Here is a 19,841-nt window from a genome sequence, read left to right as displayed (position 1 = left end):
TGTCAAAATGTTTACTTGCACAATTTCACAATGAGTCAGGCTGTTTAAAGTTAATGCGATACAGTATCAGATAGTAGACATGTACATTAATATTTAAAGCATAAGGTATGTATTTAGTTTTTACCTGAAAAAAGTTCAACCTGTAAAATCATTTCCTAATATGTTTGATAGTTTTTGCTTGTTATAGAACAATGTTTAAAAAGAATTAGTATTATTAAAAAACATTATTCTTGGGCCTGTTGCTCCAAATTCATGGGGTGACTGTGAGTTAAGATATTTTTATTTACTTATTGTTTCTTTTTATATTGGTTTGGGAAACAGCTACCAGCTTGTTTATGGCTATGTGAGACAAAGTTACAAACACAATTGTCTGATCAACCTTGATCTTGTTCATGCAAGGTAGGTAATACTATGGCCATTGCATATACACTCTGCCAAAATATTGTTGCACCCATTTTCGTACCCCTACTAGAAAAATCATTCCCGTGTCAATTCATTCAAACTTTCTTTGTCATTAAAGGCCATCGAGTGGGCTATCTCGCACACTTTTGGAATCAAAGATTTAATTTATATGGGTTACACGATCGCCTCTTGTTTAAGGGTACAGTGGAACCCCCCTAATTGAAGACTCCCTCCTTGTTAAGGCATTGATTTTTCAGACTTTCTGTTCACAAAATTACCCCCATTTTAAGACTCCCTCTTTTTAAAGACCTGATTTTCTCAGATTTTTTGAGGTCTTAAAAGGGAGGTTCCACTGTACCCCAGAAATCGACCCTAGAAAAACGTTAGGCACCAATAATACATTGAAGAAAATTCAGAATAGGCACACTTTGACAACTTTTACATACGGGGAGAAAGCCAAATCATTTATTTTGCCTTAAATGTCACAGAACGTTTGAATGAATGAACACGGAAACTAATGCTTTAGTTAGGGTACGAAAATGGGTGCAATAAGCTTTGTTTGAAGGTTTTTAATTTATAATAAACATATCACTGAAATGCTGCGAAAGAAACTCTACTGCTTTTTGTGGGCAGATGCAAAATAAAATGAGAAAGAAAAACAACAACACCAACTTAATTTAGCATCGTGGTCAATCAGTGTAAAATTGTCAACACTATATCCTTCTAGCATGTTTTTGTTGCTGTTGCTACATTCATATCGTGAACTATTCATGAAACTAAAAATATCACATAAAACCTGGTTAAGTTTGCCTTCAAAGTGTGTATGATTCAGAATTACTAGTTACTGTGTGTTGAACAAGGTTGGAGTCAAAATCAAATATAAAAAAATCGTCATATCGCACTATCCCCTCTCTTTTTACGCAGGTCACTGAATTAATAATTTTACATGGAATTTTTTTTTTTAAACTCGACATCATCAGCAACACCAGCCCGAAAATCAACGAGGCTATGAATTTCATCGTAATTGAATACACTGGATACCAAAAGTCAATGGACACAGTGATCAAAATGGTGCATATTCCAACAGAAGTTGAGGGCAGAAGCTACCATAAAATACACCGTTTTTTCTCTTCAAGTCATTTGACCATAACATTCATGAAACAGAACAGTTTGTGTTAAAATTTGGTGTGCATTAGCTTCAATGTACGTAGAATGATAATATATGGTCCAAAATTGTTTTTCCCCTTAGATTGTCTGTAGTAAAAATTATTAAATGGCGGGGTCCTGATTTGGCCTATATAATATGGTCCGCTGGACCCAAAAAGCAACATCTATCATATCACTTATTAAATGGCAAAGCGTTCAATCAAAACAGGTTAGTTCACGGATGACAAGATAGATTCCAAACTATTCATCGGAATGATTTAAACTTTTGCAGAAATGTTTTAATTTTAGACATTCTGATAGATATTTTGTTTGAGAGGATAATCTCTAACAGACTATAAGAAAACAAATTGAAAAGATACACATTTTCCAGTATTCATAAATGTTGTACCCACAAAGTCAACATTTGTAGATTACTTTTTTTTAATTTATTTTTAGCTTATCCTCTCAAGTCGCGGCTAGCTGCAACCTACCCGCGAGCTTGCCACGACCTGGTCGCGACTAGCTGCGATGTCCTAGACCCCTCCTACAAGTATGTTGCGACTTAGTCGCGGATAGCCGCGATGTCCTAGTGCACTTGCCACAAGCTTCCCGCGAGCTTCCTGCTATGTGCCTATGATTAGTCAATTCTTAACCAGGTTTGAAATTAAAAATTCATTCACTGAAGTGGTGGTACATATGCAGCTAGCAGGTATGTCAGTTGAGAACTGCATGACTTTGCTAATTCCATACACTATTTTAATGCTTCAACTACTTTGACATTTGTCAGGGGTTTATTTTGTCTTTTTCATACTTGATTGATTAAACTAACATCTTTCATGCGCACTACATTTCTTGTTGATAGAATATTTTTTTCAGTACCTGATCATGATTATTATTATTTTAGGATGGAGCAGCTAGTTAGATTCTAATTTAACATCCCTGTATTCAACAGTTCAGACCTGTAAACTTTTTTGTTATTAAATTACTACAGACCAGAACTTAACCTTAGACTTTACAGCGAAAAATCATCATTAATGCTCCAGAAATTTGCAAATATTTTTCAAAATGCAACATACCTTCATCCGGGGCTAGCTATTTCAATATGGCTGACTGAGGGAAAGCACTCTGCTCACTATATTTGGACAATGTCATGGCCCTAAGGTCGCGGCTAGCTGTAATGTTGTTGGGAAGCTTGCGCCAAGGTCGCAACTAACAGCCATGTAATCGCGCCAAAGTCGCAGCTACCTGCGATGTTGTTGCGAGACTAACTTTGAGCAGCTAACTTTGATGTTGTTGCGAGGCTCGCAGCGACCCGCGATGTTGTCGTGAGGCTTGCACCAAGGGTGCAGCTACCCGCGATGTTGTCGCGAGACTCACGCCAAGGTTGCAGCTATCTGCAATGTTGTCGCGAGGCTTGCGCCAAGGTTGTGGGTAGCTGCGACCTTGTTGTGAGGCTCGTGCCAACATCGTGGGTAGTCGTGACCATCTGCGACTAGTTGCCGTGATGTGTTTAGATCGCTGCGACCTCGCAGCGACATTGCAGCAACTTTTCATTGCTGTAAGGGATATATATCTCTGAAACTATTTAACATTATTAATTAATTGAGACTTCATGTAATCTCCGATCACCATACAATTGCACAACTTTTGAAAAATATCTTTTAACACAAACGAAGTAATTTGAACTACTCAGTCGGGATGATGTGTGTTGCGGACGACCCATATGGAATTCCGTAAGGAATTTTACCCTGTGTATTCTAACTGGGATGGTGTAGGTCATGTACGACCCATACTAATTACTAATACTATGCAAAGAGACGGCAAAACTCCTAATTGGATGGCGTGGGTAGTGTACGACCCATACTTTTTACTTTTAATCCTCCTTTGGAAAGTATGGATTGTACACGACCCACATCATCAGGACTGTGTAGTCCAAAGCGTGATTCTTTTAAGAACTAGGCAGATGCGTTTGAGGGCAGAATGTTTTGATGAGGCAGTCTATTGTAAAACAAATTATATGACTGAAAAGGGCATGTATTGATTGCCCTTATTCAAAAAGCTGTTTGAGTTCACATGAGGTAGTGTGTATACAGTGATTCCTACAACACAGGCACCCCCAAAAATCAAATTTGAAAAATCAAGGTTCCTGCGTTAAAATCGACAAAAAATCAGAGCAATCAAATGTGTATCTGAAACAGTCAATTTTGTTACTATGCCATGCTGAGCGGTGTATGTGTTAATTCTCTCAGTAGGTATATGTGGTAATCCTCTCAGTAGGCATAAAAGGCAGTTTTTGAAGCCGTTTTAGCGGGTAATGAAACAAAACAATACATTTGAATTTCTGCAACTTTTTAACGCATTGCCTTCAAATATTTGGTGATTCGTGCTAACACATGTCATGAATTAGAAAAGACAACATTAAACAGGTTTGCGATTGTGAGGTGTTAACCGGTATTTTTACCGACAATTATCAAATAAATTAATTAAGCAACAAATCAGATGTACCGAATTACCGTAAAGTATCTTGTAAGCGCCCAGTATCGAGTAAGCGCCCACCCCCCACTTTTAGTCCAAAACCGTGCATAGGGTATAGTACCTTGTAAGCGCCCACCCCCCACTTTACACCATTGAAATCAGGGGAAATATAAATTCCGCACTTGATCTGCTAGTTTTGTGAATGATTTCCCTTTCTTGCAAACCCTATCACGTGTGTCTGCACGCCTTGGATCTAAACGCCTGCAAGTCAATGATTACAAGATGCCGCGGATCAAATCGTACACCGTTGCATTTAAGCTGTCAGCTCTTGACTATTTTGATAATAACGCCAATGGAAATGTGTCGCAAACAGCAAGTGAGTTTGGGGTAGATAGAAAAAGGATACGAGAATGGCGAGAGAATCGCAATACCCTTTTACGTCACCAGGCGGGAAAGGAAAAGAAGAAGCGAAAGTTACATGGCGGTCGAGACGTCAGATCAGAAGAGGTAGATGAAGGTGTGTTTGAATATCTTGATCAAGAGCGGGCGGAAGGGCGTGTCGTCCGCAACAAAGATTTGCAAAGAGGAGCCTTAGAACTGGCTGGTGGACTGGACATAGACGAATTTGTTGCATCACCTATGTGGCTGAAGCGTTGTAAACAAAGGCATGCTGTCTCCACTCGGCGAGGTACCAATACCAACCAGACGTACCCCTTGTTCAAGGTAAACAGAGACACAGTGCGGCCGACAGCGGCACCTCTGCAGACAAGAAAAGGATGCGACGACATTCGTCTCCCCAAGCTCTTCTAATGACAATACGAACAAGAAAAACAATGGAAGATGAAGAAAGAAAGAAGATATGATTACGAAGTGATCAAAGATCACATTTCTTACTGAAAACTGCTCATGCATAGGGTGTAGTACCTAGTAAGCGCCCACCCCCTACTTTGGGTCGGAATTGGTGCACAGGGGGGGGTGGGCGCTTACAAGGTACTTTACGGTACAAACAAAATGTCAAGTCATTAGTACTGCTGTTATGCGACATGTTAAAAAGAATTTTAAACAAGAAGGGCAAAGCCCATACGACTCACATGCTTTACACATTTTTCCTACCAAAATACATGTGACCTTGACCCAAGGTCAAGGTCATCCAAGGTCATGCAACACAAAGCTGTTAATTCAAGACATAGGAAGTACAATGGTGCTTATTGGCTCTTTCTACCATGAGATATGGTCACTTTTAGTGGTTCACTACCTTATTTTGGTCACATTTCATAAGGGTCAAAGTGACCTTGACCTTGATCATATGTGACCAAATGTGTCTCATGATGAAAGCATAACATGTGCCCCACATAATTTTTAAGTTTGAAACAGTTATCGTCCATAGTTCAGGGTCAAGGTCACTTCAAAATATGTATACAATCCAACTTTGAAGAGCTCCTGTGACCTTGACCTTGAAGCAAGGTAAACCAAACTGGTATCAAAAGATGGGGCTTACTTTGCCCTATATATCATATATAGGTGAGGTATTGAATCTCAAAAACTTCAGAGAAAATGGGAAAAATATGAAAAATAGCTGTTTTTTAGGCAACATTTATGGCCCCTGCGACCTTGACCTTGAAGCAAGGTCAAGATGCTATGTATGTTTTTTGGGGCCTTGTCATCATACACCATCTTGCCAAATTTGGTACTGATAGACTGAATAGTGTCCAAGAAATATCCAACGTTAAAGTTTTCCGGACGGACGTCCGGACGGACGGACGGACGGACGGACGACTCGGGTGAGTACATAGACTCACTTTTGCTTCGCATGTGAGTCAAAAATAACTATGTACCTTTTCCAAAGAAAACAGAATTTGTTTTAAATATGCAGGCTTTAAACAAACATTAAAGCTTCAAATTACACTGAAATGTAATTCATAATCAACGACGGCTGCTCAGATCACTTGTTCAAACGCGTACAAACATTCTTGGGAAATGCTCTCTCAAAAGCCCTGCTCAGCTGCTAGCAGTTAAATGTTCAGCAGTGAGCTTGATGTGGGCTATTTGTGCTCAGCGCTGTGAAAATAGTCCACTTCTTAAAGATTACTTTCGCTGTGAAATCCTCATACCATCCATGTCTGATAAAATATGTACATGAAATTTGAGTATTTGGCTTTATATCTGTTATTTGAAGTTGAAGATAGCATCAAATTAAATTTGTTTGATGAGTCAGCTTAGACCAACCGACTATTTTAAGGACTCTTTCTGGCATGTCAAATAAAAGCAAACCTAATCTCTTGAATGACTTGATGTACTTAACGACATGTCTTAGCATAAATTACCGGACGTTTGAAGGCAATGCATTGAGAAATTTATTAAATGTGCTGGATTTCTTCTGATTACCCACTAAAATGGCCCCAGAAACCGCATTTTACGGCTTCTCAGAAGAATTACATACCGTTCATCATGCCATTACGCCATTGTAGACCAGATATGTAAACTAAACTGGAAAATTTCCTAAATAAATTTTCATTTAATTAATATACTTACCCGAATCACATTAGCATTGAGTCACCTGAGATGCTTATCACTGAAAAACGCTTACCCGGCTAAAGAATTTAAAGGGAAGCAACCCCATCACCAAAACGAAAATGAAAGTAGCTTTGGTAATGGGCCAGCACACCGGGAGTTACCTCCCATACGGGTGTGTGCCACATCACTTCCTCTAGGAACACGTGCCTATTCTCATACGGCTTTAAAAAATCTTAAAACCATAAGCGGGGCAGGTGGGAGGGAATACAGTATGTGATTCGGGTAAGTATATTAATTAAATGAAAATTTATTTGGAAAATTTTCCATTAAATATCATATTCTTACTCCGAATCACATTAGCAGATAACATCAACAAGGCGGTGGGCTAGAAATGAATCAAAACTCACCATCAAGTTCTGGACAGGAACTGGCCTGCTGCTATGAGCGCTGGAAGGCCTCTGGAGCCATCCTGTCGAAGAGCTGTGACGTCCCGAAGATAAAAGTTTATGAAAACATCTTCGGAACGCCAATACGCAGTTGTCAGCACCTCCTCTAGACGTCTGGAGCGCAGAACTGCCAGAGAGGATGCCCACGCCCTCGTTTCATGGGCTCGGGCCGAGTCAAGTGGCAAGGAGGGCATAACCCCCCCCCCCTCTTTGTGCGACTCCACTCATAAGCCTGCTTGATGAGCGAGGACACCCACTGGGCCAACGTTACCTTCGACAAATCTTTCTCGCGCCTAGTAAGGAGAGAGATAAACAACAACTTCTGAGAACTAGACCGAATCGGCTGAGTCCGGGCTAAGTACAGACGAAGTGCCCTCACAGGGCAATTGACCGAATCGGGGTCATCCGGGGCCAACGCGCTGGTCAGAGCCTTAACTCTAACCAGCGGAGAGGCCTGCCCCGGAGACTGATTCTTGGCCAGGAAAACAGGCCGGAAACGCAAAGATGCGGAACCGTCCGGCTCAAAGGAGATATCCCCAGGCTGACCCGACAGGGCGTGGACCTCGCTACCCCATCGGGCCGTAGCCAACAAAAGGAGAAACAGCGCTTTGCGAGTGACATTGAACAGACTGGCCTCGCTTAAAGGCTCAAAATCCGCAGAACGAAGGAATTCCAGGATTAAAAACAAGTCCCACTTGGGAGCGGGCAAACGAGCTTTAGCTTCCTTAAGAGCAGCCCCTTTAATGACTGCAGCTATAACGCCCCCGACTCGAACAGAACGACCAATCTGCTTAAGAGTCGCCGAGATAGCGGAGCGCCGGACCCTCAACGAGGAGACTGAGGCGCCCTGTGAAGACATGAAAGAGAGGTGGTTAGCGACCTGAATAGAGCGCGGAGCCACCGAACTCACCCCTCTAGCTGAACACCAGGCAGTCCATGCCTTCCAGTGGGAAGCATAAACTGAAGAGGTGGACGCTCTATGCGAGCGAGCCACCAAGTCCAGAGTCAAAGACGACGCCCCAGAGCGCTTCAGCGAGTCCCGAACAACTTCCACACGTGAAGCTTCAGAAGACTGGGCTCCTCGTGTGGAATGCCTGTTCGGGGCTGCACTAGTTCCCCTCGCACGAGTGCGAGAGGAATGGGGGGCCCTTGGGCGAGCCGAAGAAGATCTGGAAACCAGACCTGCGACGGCCACAGAGGAGCGACCAGAAGAAGAAGGGCCGGCTCCTCCATCTCCGCTTTCCGGATTACTTGGCTGAGTAACGGAAAGGGAGGAAAAGCGTATGCCTCCAGACCCGTCCAGGGAAAGTCCAGAGCGTTCACTCGCCATGCCTGAGGGTCCGGGAATGGCGAGACGAACACCGGAAGCCTCTTTGAGTACCTTGTGGCAAAAAGGTCCACCAGAGGCTTTTGGACCTGGGCCCAAAGGCGAAGCAGTGCCCCGTGAGTGATCGTCCACTCCGACTGAAGCACTGTACCGGAACAACTGAGCGCATCCGCCAAAGTGTTCAGCCTCCCTGGAAGGTACCTGGCCGAGATCGTGATATGATGCTGAAAGCACCACACCAGGATCTCGCAAGCCCTCTCCGAGAGAGACGGGGACCGCGAGCCTCCCTGCTTGTTGATGTACGCCGCCACTGTCATGTTGTCTGTAAACAGACGAACATGTTTGGCGTACAGGGAGGGCAGAAACTTGGCCAGAGCTAGAGCAACTGCCTCTAGCTCCAACAAGTTGATGTGCCACAAGGACTGCTCCGTCGTCCACAGACCGGAAGTAGTCTGAAGATCTGTATGTGCCCCCCAACCCTCCCTGGACGCATCTGTAAAGAGGTCCAGGTCGGGGAGGGGCACGACGATCGGAACACCTCTGCAGACCCACTCCGTGTCCAACCACGGAAGGGTCGCAGACTGGAACCATCCCTGCAAAGGGATGAGGGCGTCCCAGTCCACCAGAGGAGAGTCCACAAACGGCTTCAGCGCGAACTGAAGCGGACGTTTGTGGACCCGGCCCAGTGAAACCAGAAGAGCCATAGACTCCATCTGCCCCAAGATGGAGGCGAGCGAGCGGATGGAAGCCATCAGGAGAGGTAAAGTGGAGCGAATCTGAGCTTGGAGCTTGTCCACCCTTCTCTGAGAAGGCTGGACAGTCCAAGCGACCGTGTCGAAAGACATCCCCAGATAAGTGAATGTCTGTGACGGGGTCAGCTCCGACTTTACCTGGTTGATCGAGAACCCCAACAAGTTGGATTCTCGAAGAACCGTCAGGGTATCCTGCGAACAGCCGCTCTGGGACTGGTTCATGATGAGCCAGTCGTCCAGATAAGCCCGCAGACGGATACCCTGGGACCTCACCAGTGCACAGACCTGTCTCACCACCATGGTGAAAATCCATGGTGCGAGAGACAGCCCGAAAGGGAGTGCGCGAAACTGGTAGATCTGATCTCCCCACCGGAAACGAAGCCATTTCCGGTCGGCCGGATGCATAAGAATGTGAAAGTATGCGTCCGTGAGATCGATCGAGGTCACCCAGTCTCCTGGGCGGAGAGAGTCTCGGACAGAGGCTGGCGTCTCCATCTTGAATTTTATCTCCCTCAAGAAAGTATAAATCCAACACGGGACGCCATCCTCCTGACGCTTTGGGAACAGCGAACAGACGCCCGTAAAATCCCAGGGAGCTGTGGACCCGAACTCTCTCCACCGCGCCCTTCTGCTCCAGGGAGGCAATTTCCGACTGCAAGACGGAACGTGCTTCCTGCGAGAAGGGGGGCTTGAACCGCGGCGGCACTCGGGTAAGAGGCGCCTTTTCCTCCCGCCAGAGTAGACGGAAGCCCGATCTCACCACTCCCACAATCCATTGGCTGTCTACTACCGACATCCAACGAGAAAGTGCCCGGGAGGGGCCTCCCGCCATCACCAAGGTGGAGGGCGGGAGGGGGGTGAGATCGGGAGCGCTTCATTGGGGGTGTGGCTTACTTCCAGAGCCGCCACGCCCCCTCCCCGATGCCGTCCTCTTCTTCCCACCACGAGCGGCCGGCGGAGCCTGGCTTGGGGTTTGACGATGTCTGAGCCTGCTTCTGCTTAGAAGGCTGAGACTGTTTCACCCCCTTCAGAGTGTAGTCAAGGAACTGACTGTCCTTGTTCGACTGAATCTCCTTCTGTCTGGCATCCAGTGCCAGCGGACAGAAGAGAGACTCCTCTGAGACCGGGGAGACTCTCAAGGTCTCCCTAGTAGCCAGCTCCGTGAATTGGGACTGCGAGAGGAAGAGATCCCTCCTACAGAGTACCGCTTGGGTGTACTGCAGGGAGGAAAGACGCAATTGTTCCTCATTGACCTTGGCCAATGCGGTCAAAAGCGCAGAGACATCGTCCGCATTCTGTTCTTCACTGAGAGTGAAAGGAACCAGCGAATCGGTCAATGCCCGAGACAGAGCCCGAACAAGAGTCTCCGCAATGGAGGACAGTTCGATCTGCCGACGTCCAACCTCCTCAGCAGAGAGGAGGGAAGCCTCAGAAACCGGCAAAACCGAATCACGCTTGATCGGTTTAGTCAGAAGAGGCAGCAATTCCCGGGAAACCGGAAGGGTAGCCCTAGGGAGTGCAAAAGACGCCAGCCAACTCTGGCTCTGATTGGGCATGCCAAGCTTCCTATTGGCCGTAGGCACGAAGGAAGAGGCTTGAGCAGCTGAAGCCACCCACTGCTGAGCTGATTCCGGAACTGGACCAAAAGGAAGCAGTAACGGAACAGGCACTGGCCGAATACCACTCCCCGCATGTGCTGGACGAACCAGCGAATGCGAAAGTTGGTAAGCCACTGACGGAGACTCGGCGAACCGGAAGGAAGAAACATCTTCCTGTGCCGGCCGGAAGTCCGCCATGGCAGAAGGAACGAATGATGCGGAAGAGTCCGCAGCCACCACCCCTTCAGGGAAATAACGAGACGTTACTTCCGCCGCGACGTCAAGAACAGACTTGAGCTTCGACGGAAACACGCCCCGCGACTCCTCGCTGACCACTGATGGAGCATCAGAATAGTCACACGTGGAACCATGACCGAAGTCACCAGTTCCGGAAGCAGAAGCATGCCCTGGCAAACCGGAAACCGGAAAAGCCTGAGCACTAACATCATCCTGCAGCCCAAAACCCTGTGAAGGTAAAGGGTAAGCAGGACGACCATCCGCAAAAACCGGAGCTGGATGAGCTGACGTCACTCCCCCGACTGAGTGGAGTGATGCCTGCTCAAGCCTAGGCGCTTGAAGGCCGGAAGGCGCACGCTGTAATCCACTATCTGGTATCCGGAAGGAACCACCAGAAGAGGAAGAAGCGTTTCCGGCCGAAACCGGAAGTGTAGTCAACGGAACCGCAAAATGCGGAAGTGAAGACTGCACTGGTTGATTTCGCGATCCGGAAGGACCGGAAGTCAGTGAATACTCCATCCTGCCGCGACCGCCGTAGCGTGCCGGAGCGGACGGATCATCACTTCCGGCAAGTGCCGGAAATGCGGCAGTCGAAACCGACTGCCGCCGCTGTTCGATCAAATCCGGGGCCTCGTAGGTTATCGCCGGAAATGAAAGATCAGCATGGTATCGGTCGTGACCCGATGCGAAAGAGCTGTCCCCCGAAGGAGAACGTCCAGGCGCCTCACGAGGGCTATCGGACCAGCTCTGCTTACCAGCCGACGCTGAAGAGGGAGGACGCTGCTCCAAGCCGGAAGTGGAGGACAAAGACACGGAAGCCAATGCCCGGACGTCACTGCCAGATGCCGGAAACGCCGAACTGCTGGCGACGGAACGCTGAAACTCTGCCTGCACCAAGCTGCGGATTTCCGGAACCAGTGACTTTAACAGAGAGGAAACCAACGCACCTTGTCCAGGTGCTAACAACGATGACGAAGTCTCCGATGTAGAGACAGGTGCAGAAGTAACAGTAGCGCTAGGCGCCGCAAAAGAAGCAGAAGTAGTAACAGCGCTAGGCGCCGAAATAGGTACAGCCAACAAAGTGTTACGCTCTTGGTCTGTAACAAGTAACGTTGCTTTGGAAGAGGAAGACTTAGACTTAATTTTCCCCTTGGGGTCCGACTTGCCACGGCGCTTGTCTGAATCAGACATGTTGACAACAACACGTGGCAACGCGAAAAAATTTACTGAAACATAAGTCTAAACGACTGGAAAACTCAGTAAACACACGCACTAATGCGTTCACAAAATACTATAGCTAAACTTGCCCCACAAAAAGCAGAGGCAGCTACAAACAAAGTCACACGAGCTAGAAAACTAACTCACACAACAAAATGGCAACACGCAAGACACTGACACGTTAGTCAACAACACGTGGCAAAGTGAAAAAGATTTACTGAAACGTAAGTCTAAACGACTGAAAACACAGTAAACACACACGCTTACGCGTCAACAAAATACTAAAGCTACACTTGCCCAAACAGAAAGAGGGCACGCAGAGCTACTAGCAAAGTCACACGAGTTAGCTAACTAACTCACACAACAAAATGGCGAAACACGCAAGTCACTGACACACAAGTCCGCAAAAAACGGACAACGTACAGTAACGAAAACAGCGCAAACAACCAACAACAAACGGGAACGAGCTCACCAAACTGTAGGCAAGGCGAGCAGAAAAGCTGGATAACGTGGCCGGCGGGTGTCACTCAAACACGCAAGGTCAGCCACAGAGCGTCAAAAAGTGAACCGTCCTCTCCGAGGTGAAAAAGACGTATGAGAATAGGCACGTGTTCCTAGAGGAAGTGACGTGGCACACACCCGTATGGGAGGTAACTCCCGGTGTGCTGGCCCATTACCAAAGCTACTTTCACTTTCGTTTTGGTGATGGGGTTGCTTCCCTTTAAATTCTTTAGCCGGGTAAGCGTTTTTCAGTGATAAGCATCTCAGGTGACTCAATGCTAATGTGATTCGGAGTAAGAATATGATATTTAAAGACTGTTTGGATGCATATTTAATTGTTCTTTCTAATAACTTGCACAACAGGTTTCCTTTCAGCAGTTTTGATTGTATGTCGATTTTAACGCGTTAAACTTGATTTTGCGAATTTGATGGGGATGCTAGTCTTGTAGGCTCTACTTTATAAACAGTACCTCGTGTAAACTAAATCTGTTTTCTAAATAACATAGGACAATGAATGGCCTTTTCAGTCTTATAATTGGTTTAACAATAAATGGCCTCATCAAAATGATCTGACCTCAAACGCGTTTGCTTAGTTTGTTGTTGTTGACAGGTAGTATAGAAATAGAATATGAACGTTGGACATCTTTTAACTGCTAATTAATATTGACAAAACCACTGTATACTTCTGTGTCTGCAGACTGTTCCTAGCATAATTAATGTAAATGCTTAAAAAATTCCTTTAACCATTTTAAATATAAAATTTGTTGTTTTGTGCAAGGGAGGTTACACAGTGGCCACTACATACAGTGTTGGTAGTTGGCCCCTGAGCAAGCGTCAGCATCAGTGTTTGTAGTTGGCCCCTGAGCAAGCGTCAACATCAGTGTTGGTAGTTGACCCGTGAGCAAGCGTCAGTATCAGTGTTGGTAGTTGGCCCCTCAGAGAGTATCAGGGTCAGTGTTGGTAGTTGGCCCCTCTGCGAGTGTCAGCATCAGCGTTGGTAGTTGGCCCCTCAGCGAGTGTCAGCATCAGCGTTGGTAGTTGGCCCCTGAGCGAGTGTCAGCATCAGCGTTGGTAGTTGGCCCCTCAGGGAGTGTCAGCCTCAGTGTTGGTAGTCGACCCCTCAGCGAGTGTCAGCCTCAGTGTTGGTAGTTGACCCCTCAGCGAGTATCACCATCAGTGTTGGTAGTCGACCCCTCAGCGAGTATCACCATCAGTGTTGGTAGTTGGCCCCTCAGCGAGTGTCAGCCTCAGTGTTGGTAGTCGACCCCTCAGCGAGTATCACCATCAGTGTTGGTAGTTGGCCCCTCAACGAGTGTCAGCATCAGTGTGTGGGTAGAGGTCCTTAAACAAGGAACAGCAACATAAGAGCAGAAGGTTTCTTGTTAGCAACAGAGCAGTTTCACCACATAATGATCTTACAAGAAAAAGAGAAGACAGTGAGTAATTCTAATACTTGCTCTTATTCATACTACACTTAGCAAACCATTTTATCTGTACAAATTGTGTACTTTAAAAAAAAAAATCACTCCCGAATCATTTTGTACAAACTTTCCAAGCCATTAAAGGCACTTCACTTGGAAATGTGGCACACTCTTCCGCTGCTCAAAAAAGGATGCCCCAAAAATTGACCCGAAAAAACACAAGGTACCATTTAAAAATGAACTCAAGTTCAGGATAGACACAATAATAATAATAATGAAAATAGAACATTTATATAGCGCTTCTTCACAGCTCGAAGCGCTTTGGCAACGTTTACATACGTGGAGAAGAACATCAATTATCTGTCCAGAACCGGGTGTCTTCTTTGGTTAACTTTTGTACTTTGTGTTCTGCCATTACTGCCGATGCACGTGTCAATCGCTTCAACAGTAAAAAACACGAGGTCTTGCGTTAATTTAGAGGGGTTAAACAATTAAAAGAAAGCTCTGTATATCAGCAATGACTCAGTCCTTTAAAATGAATCAGACAAGGCTAACAATTCAGGAAATGGAACAAACCAACTGAATTACAAATTAGCACAATTTCTTGAAATCCCCTAGAGCATGTTCTGTTCTCCTCACAATCTATGCCCCCCCTCTCCCAAACAAAAAAATACACCCCCCCCCCCCCCCACGCGTAAATACATGTTTTTAGTACTAGTAAATGACTAGTTATTGTCACTTAAGAATCAGTTTTGTTGATATCAAGGAGTAGTAAAATTTAAAGTCAAAGATAAAAGTTTAAAAAAAGAAGTCAAACACTGAAACAGCATTCTTCTTACTCACTGTCCAGTTTTTGTGTGTGTGTGAACAATACGTTTTGACACATCTCTTTCAATGTGTATGCATACAACTACTATGTGATCCCAGAACGCCTCTTCTTTTGTTTTCCAAATGTTCTACAGAATTGTCAATGACTGAATGAGTATCATATTACAAGCATAACATATTTACCTGAAATGATGTCCAGTCTTTTCTTGCACACCACGTTCACTAAGACTTATGCTTTCATTGGCATTCCTCATTGTCTCTGCCCTTGCTTTGGTAACTGTATGTTAGTGTCCACAGGTAGAAGATGACACTGGAGGAGAGCATGGTGGTGCCAGACGATGCAGACGGTGATGAAGTTTATTCTCTGGTGATACAAGAAAGAAAATTATGAGTGTTTGCTGAATGCTGTTTGCTTGTATGCATTTACAATTACCAGGTGAATACGCTGCACAGATCTGCAGTGCAGATGATACTAAGACAACACTGTCAGCACAGCTACCAAGTCAAACTTACAACGAGCACAGTCAGTATATATATGGTGCTGATTAACAATAACAACCCATTTAAGTTTCAAACATGCCTTTTCTGCTCTAATGTTTTCTCTCTCATGCAAGCTGTTTTATAACCTTGACATTTTCTGCAACAACATTCCCAAACACAATCTGAAAAGTAGCATGCCTTGAAAGGAACATTTGATCAATTATGCTTTAGATCTATTCCAAACCTTACCTTTTTTCATCATGACAGGAAACAATGCTGACGTGTCTTGCTGATGTGTCTAGTTCACGTGTTGAGTTAACCTGCTTGGAGCACTGCTGTAGATATAGGGTGTGACTGAGTATTCAGGGTGTCAAGATGTAGCCAATGTCACCGTATATGAACAAGCCCAGAGGTGCTTGGATTGCAGGACACACCCAACTCTCATTTAAAATCATGGTACCCTTTTCACACCCTGGCCATAGAACAACACGACACACGGTCCAAAGATGTTCGTCACCAACTACTTCAATGCCTGTAGAAGCCGTCACGGCGTGGCATCCTTCCTTGTTGATATTATACTCGTGCTGTTTTGTTTCGTTGACTGACTGATAGACTGTTGTTCGAAAATGTGTGTAAACAGCACCACAAACACGCCGAAAAAGTACAAGCTATCTGGAATTGCTCACGAGTACGTGTGGTTAGCCGCTTCCTGTCGGGTTCACACTCGTCGTGCAAGGCAGAATATACATTCGGTGAATGCAGCGAAGACTCGTTTCCTTGCTGATGTAGAATATGTCGCCGTGCATGGACTGACAGACATCAATCACGCAGAAAACGGTGCAATCATAGTCTTCGCGGGTGCTTGTAAGTGCTAAACTGCATACCGTCCACACTCTTGTCAACATATTTCAAACAGGAGTCCATGCTTTGACAAATGAAAGCGTGCGGCACTCTCCTTATCGTCTTGGGCATTCCGCGGATCCGTGCGGTGACGAAAATGTGTTGATGGCGCATGTTATATCGCAAAATGATGCACGAGTCGAGTCGACTCACAGTCTCATTTACGGCCGCCATTTTTAGGATTAAAATTATCTCCCTTGCAAGTTGGGGGCGCTTCTGTCTGCTCTTACCTAACTTAGGGCTGGGGGGGGGCTGTCCTAAGATAAGAGCGACATAGGAGCGCTCTTTGGCCAAAGAGCGGTCCGTGAAACGCACCTATCTTAACTTTGCTCTTAACCCCATCTTGACCCCTTAAGAGCTCCTAAGTTAGGATAAGAGCGGTATATGAAACCGGCCCCAGGTCCCTACAAGGTTGTGGAAAAGTTGAATGAATTCGACTACAAGATCCAAGTTGGCAGAAGAACACGGATCTACCACATCAACCTCATCAAGGAGTACCAAGAACGGGAATTGAGTTCCGCCACTCCCAATCCCAGTTCATCTGCCCAAGCGAGTGTTCCTGCTTCAAACGAAGAAGAAAGTGACGAAGAAGACGGAGGAGAAGAGGTCGTGGCTGTTGTCATGGAAGAGGACAACACGATGGACGATGACATCTTCAAGTATGACACTCAGAAGATGTTACCCCTCCTAGAAACTCAAAGATCCGAAAATGTGAAGAACATCCATTTCGACGAGAAATTGGACGAGGCAAAGGTCAAGGAGGCGAAGATGATCTGTGAAGAATTTGAAGAGTTCCTAACAGATGTTCCAAAGACGACGAACCTGGAAAAATGTTCCATTGAAGTGACAGAGAAGAAACCAGTCTTTGTGAAACCCAGACCCATACCTCACGCCATGGTAGAAACTGTCGAAAAAGAAATTGAAGAAATGCTGAAGTTGCATGTCATCGAACATGCAAATTCTCCATACAACTCTCCCATCGTCCTGATAAAGAAGAAGGACGGAAAGTACCGTTTCTGTTCTGATCTGAGAGCTCTGAACAACGTGGTAGTGTTCGACGCTGAACCCATCACCGATGTCGACCATCTGTTTCAAAGTTTAGGAAAAGCGAAATACTTGTCAAAGCTAGACTTGACGAAAGGATATTGGGCGATCCCAATAGAGGAGAAAGATAGAGACAAGGACAACCACGGTACAGATTATATGAGCAGAGCGTCGTACGATGAATAATTATCTACTTGCGATAGGATAATTATCTTGATCCATGGGGTTATGTGACGAATGGAATTCGTGTATCGACTCCCTCTCTCATATTAATCGAGACTTCACTAGTTGCGTACACAAAACGAGGTTAAATGACCGAGACTACGTCATGACGACACTGTATACATATGACGTCAACGCTCGCGCCATTAGTCCAAAACTAGTGCAGCGTACAAGACAAGAATTTGTTTATCTTCATGGAAAGTAATTTAAAGAAGAGAGCAAAAGGAAACAGCGTGCATTGGTATTAACTCGTGAATATGAACTGTACATATATTCAGTTGAGGTTGCTAGGATGCAATGCTCTGACCGTTTCATTGACTCCAAGATGGCAGCAATCAACGAAGCCACGTAGATTGCACTAGCATATGTTTCACCTTCCGTGGACGGATTTCCACATGTTTGCGATCTCCAAAGGTCCACTAACCGCAGAAGGTGCAAGTGTACAGGGGTGTACAATGCTTGTGTAAATGATGTCGTGTGAACACTGTGGGAAGGGCAACGTCAGCGGTAACCACGGAAGGAACCACCAACGTCCCCAAGTGTCACCCAGATCGAGTTTATCATGATGAGTAGTCTACTTTATATTTTGTGAACATTAACACACCTTCATATTTTCATTTGTGTAAACCGAAATACATTTGCAACGAGAAGAAGAAGTACGTTCCGCGCTTCGATATCAAACGTCTACGCAACAAGAAGAAGAAAGACAATGTTGTTACGTGTGTGTGAAATCACATCAGCGAAATCATAATCTATAAAACTTTCATTTGAAGATTCTAAGAGAAAGGGATTGATGTCTGCAAGAATGATCATGTGCATGTTTTTGAAAGTACAGAATTATTAAATTTCTTATTACTTCTTTGCACTTGTCTCTGTTAAACACTGATCAGCCCTAGAACGAGAAGCAGACGTCACACTGAACATTTCTACCGAAGACCGCCCCTAGTCTTATTGTTCAGTTCAAGACGTGTATTCCAGTCGGTTGTGCCACATTTACAAGTGTGTGCTCCAACCGCAAGTAGTTTACATTAGCTACTGGGCTTGGCAAAACGAATAACCTTCGAGAATCTCGGCGAGAGAGAAAGAGAGAGAGAAAGGTTAGGGGTCACACCGACAGAACACTCCAGCGATTGGCTGAAAGTTTTACGCAGCAGACATGGCGAACGTGGGCGAGCGCAAGACAGCTCCTATTCACACGGATGTATTCACACAACTACGGCAGTCGCGGGCCCAGTTATCGTCTGATCCTCGTGTGGAAGACACACCGCAACCAGTGTCACAACAACAACAACCGCCACCGTGTCTTAAATTGGAGCTGGCAGGAAAGACCAACTCAGTGAACCTTGCACCAGACGACATGAAGAAAATGTAAGTTTTACGCCCTCACGGCAGAGCCATTAGGGGCATGTTACACGGGAAAACCCGGCTTTGTATGAAAATAAAATAAAAAAGCAGGGGGGGGGGGGGATGTAGACAGCTTGCTGCCGGCTGCTAGAGGAGACCTGAAGTGGGCTAGGGACCGGGTTGGGTCGTCTTGGGTCAGTGCTGAAATGGCTACTTTATTGGCTGTTGGCCGAACGGACACCCGGGCTTCATATTTTTGCATGCATGTAGTCGTGTTTCCAAGGCCTGAGGATTTCGCTGTGACCCAGGGATCTTTATCGTGCGCATGCGTGCACACGGGGGTGTTCGGACACCGAGGAGAGTCTGCACAAAGTTGACTCTGGGACACACATCCCGCGCCGAACTTGGGGGTTGAACCCACGCTGATAGTAACAACCGGTTTTAAAGCCAGCGCCTCTACCGACTGGACAACCCCCCCCCCCCCACAATTGGTTGGGGTGAGAAGTTCCATGGAGGGCGGGGGGTATGGGGTAACACATAGTGTTTTGCTCAGAACATTCCCACCCAAGCAGAGCCGCGCTAGGGGTACGCATTACCGTGAAGCTGGCAGTCAGTGCTACCAAATGTCGTCTGTGTCTACCACTCGGTGGTGACTTAATGTGGGTCTATGTAAGCAGATCACTGGGCGAAAAGTGGCGTTTTGTATCTTACAAAACTACTCAAAATCCCAACAAAACTTCAAGTTTCAATGGGTTTATTACATTTTGGTGTTCACGACAACGCCAGATTTTGATTGGATTTTGTTGAAGTTATCGCTGCGAAATTGCCTGGAATTTCAGCGCGTTTTGCGACGGTCAAAACATCATGTTAAACCATGTTACAGCATGTCTGTAACATGCAAAAATTTCAAGTTTTGATGGCATTAAAGCTTTGGTTTAACGCCAAGTAACATCATGTTATCGTAGACTTAACTTGCAAAACTGCTT

At 45.6% G+C, this 19,841-nt stretch overlaps 2 protein-coding genes and 1 long non-coding RNA gene across 3 annotated transcripts in view; 1 reads left to right on the top strand and 2 right to left on the bottom strand.

Annotated features, from left to right (window-relative positions):
- The window catches only part of LOC138945589 (uncharacterized), a 291,977-nt gene that overhangs the window by 209,129 nt on the left and 63,007 nt on the right, over nt 1-19,841 (bottom strand). The window lies entirely within an intron of this gene.
- On the bottom strand, nt 12,319-16,652 carry LOC138945566 (uncharacterized). Its single transcript, XR_011449035.1, has 3 exons — nt 15,595-16,652; nt 15,049-15,229; nt 12,319-13,957 (listed from the first exon to the last, which is right to left on the bottom strand). It is a non-coding gene; the product is annotated as an uncharacterized lncRNA (long non-coding RNA).
- The window catches only part of LOC138945565 (uncharacterized), a 51,993-nt gene continuing 49,210 nt past the window's right edge, over nt 17,059-19,841 (top strand). Inside the window, exon 1 of the mRNA XM_070317008.1 lies at nt 17,059-18,879. Coding sequence (XP_070173109.1) covers nt 18,668-18,879 — 212 coding nt within the window. The 5' untranslated portion in view covers nt 17,059-18,667. The remainder of the gene's footprint in view (nt 18,880-19,841) is intronic.

Source organism: Littorina saxatilis, linkage group LG13 (genome assembly GCF_037325665.1).
Source record: "Littorina saxatilis isolate snail1 linkage group LG13, US_GU_Lsax_2.0, whole genome shotgun sequence".
Lineage (NCBI taxonomy): Eukaryota > Metazoa > Mollusca > Gastropoda > Littorinimorpha > Littorinidae > Littorina > Littorina saxatilis.
The sequence above is the reverse complement of the archived record's forward strand: the minus strand, read 5'-3'. Positions and strand labels throughout refer to the sequence as shown.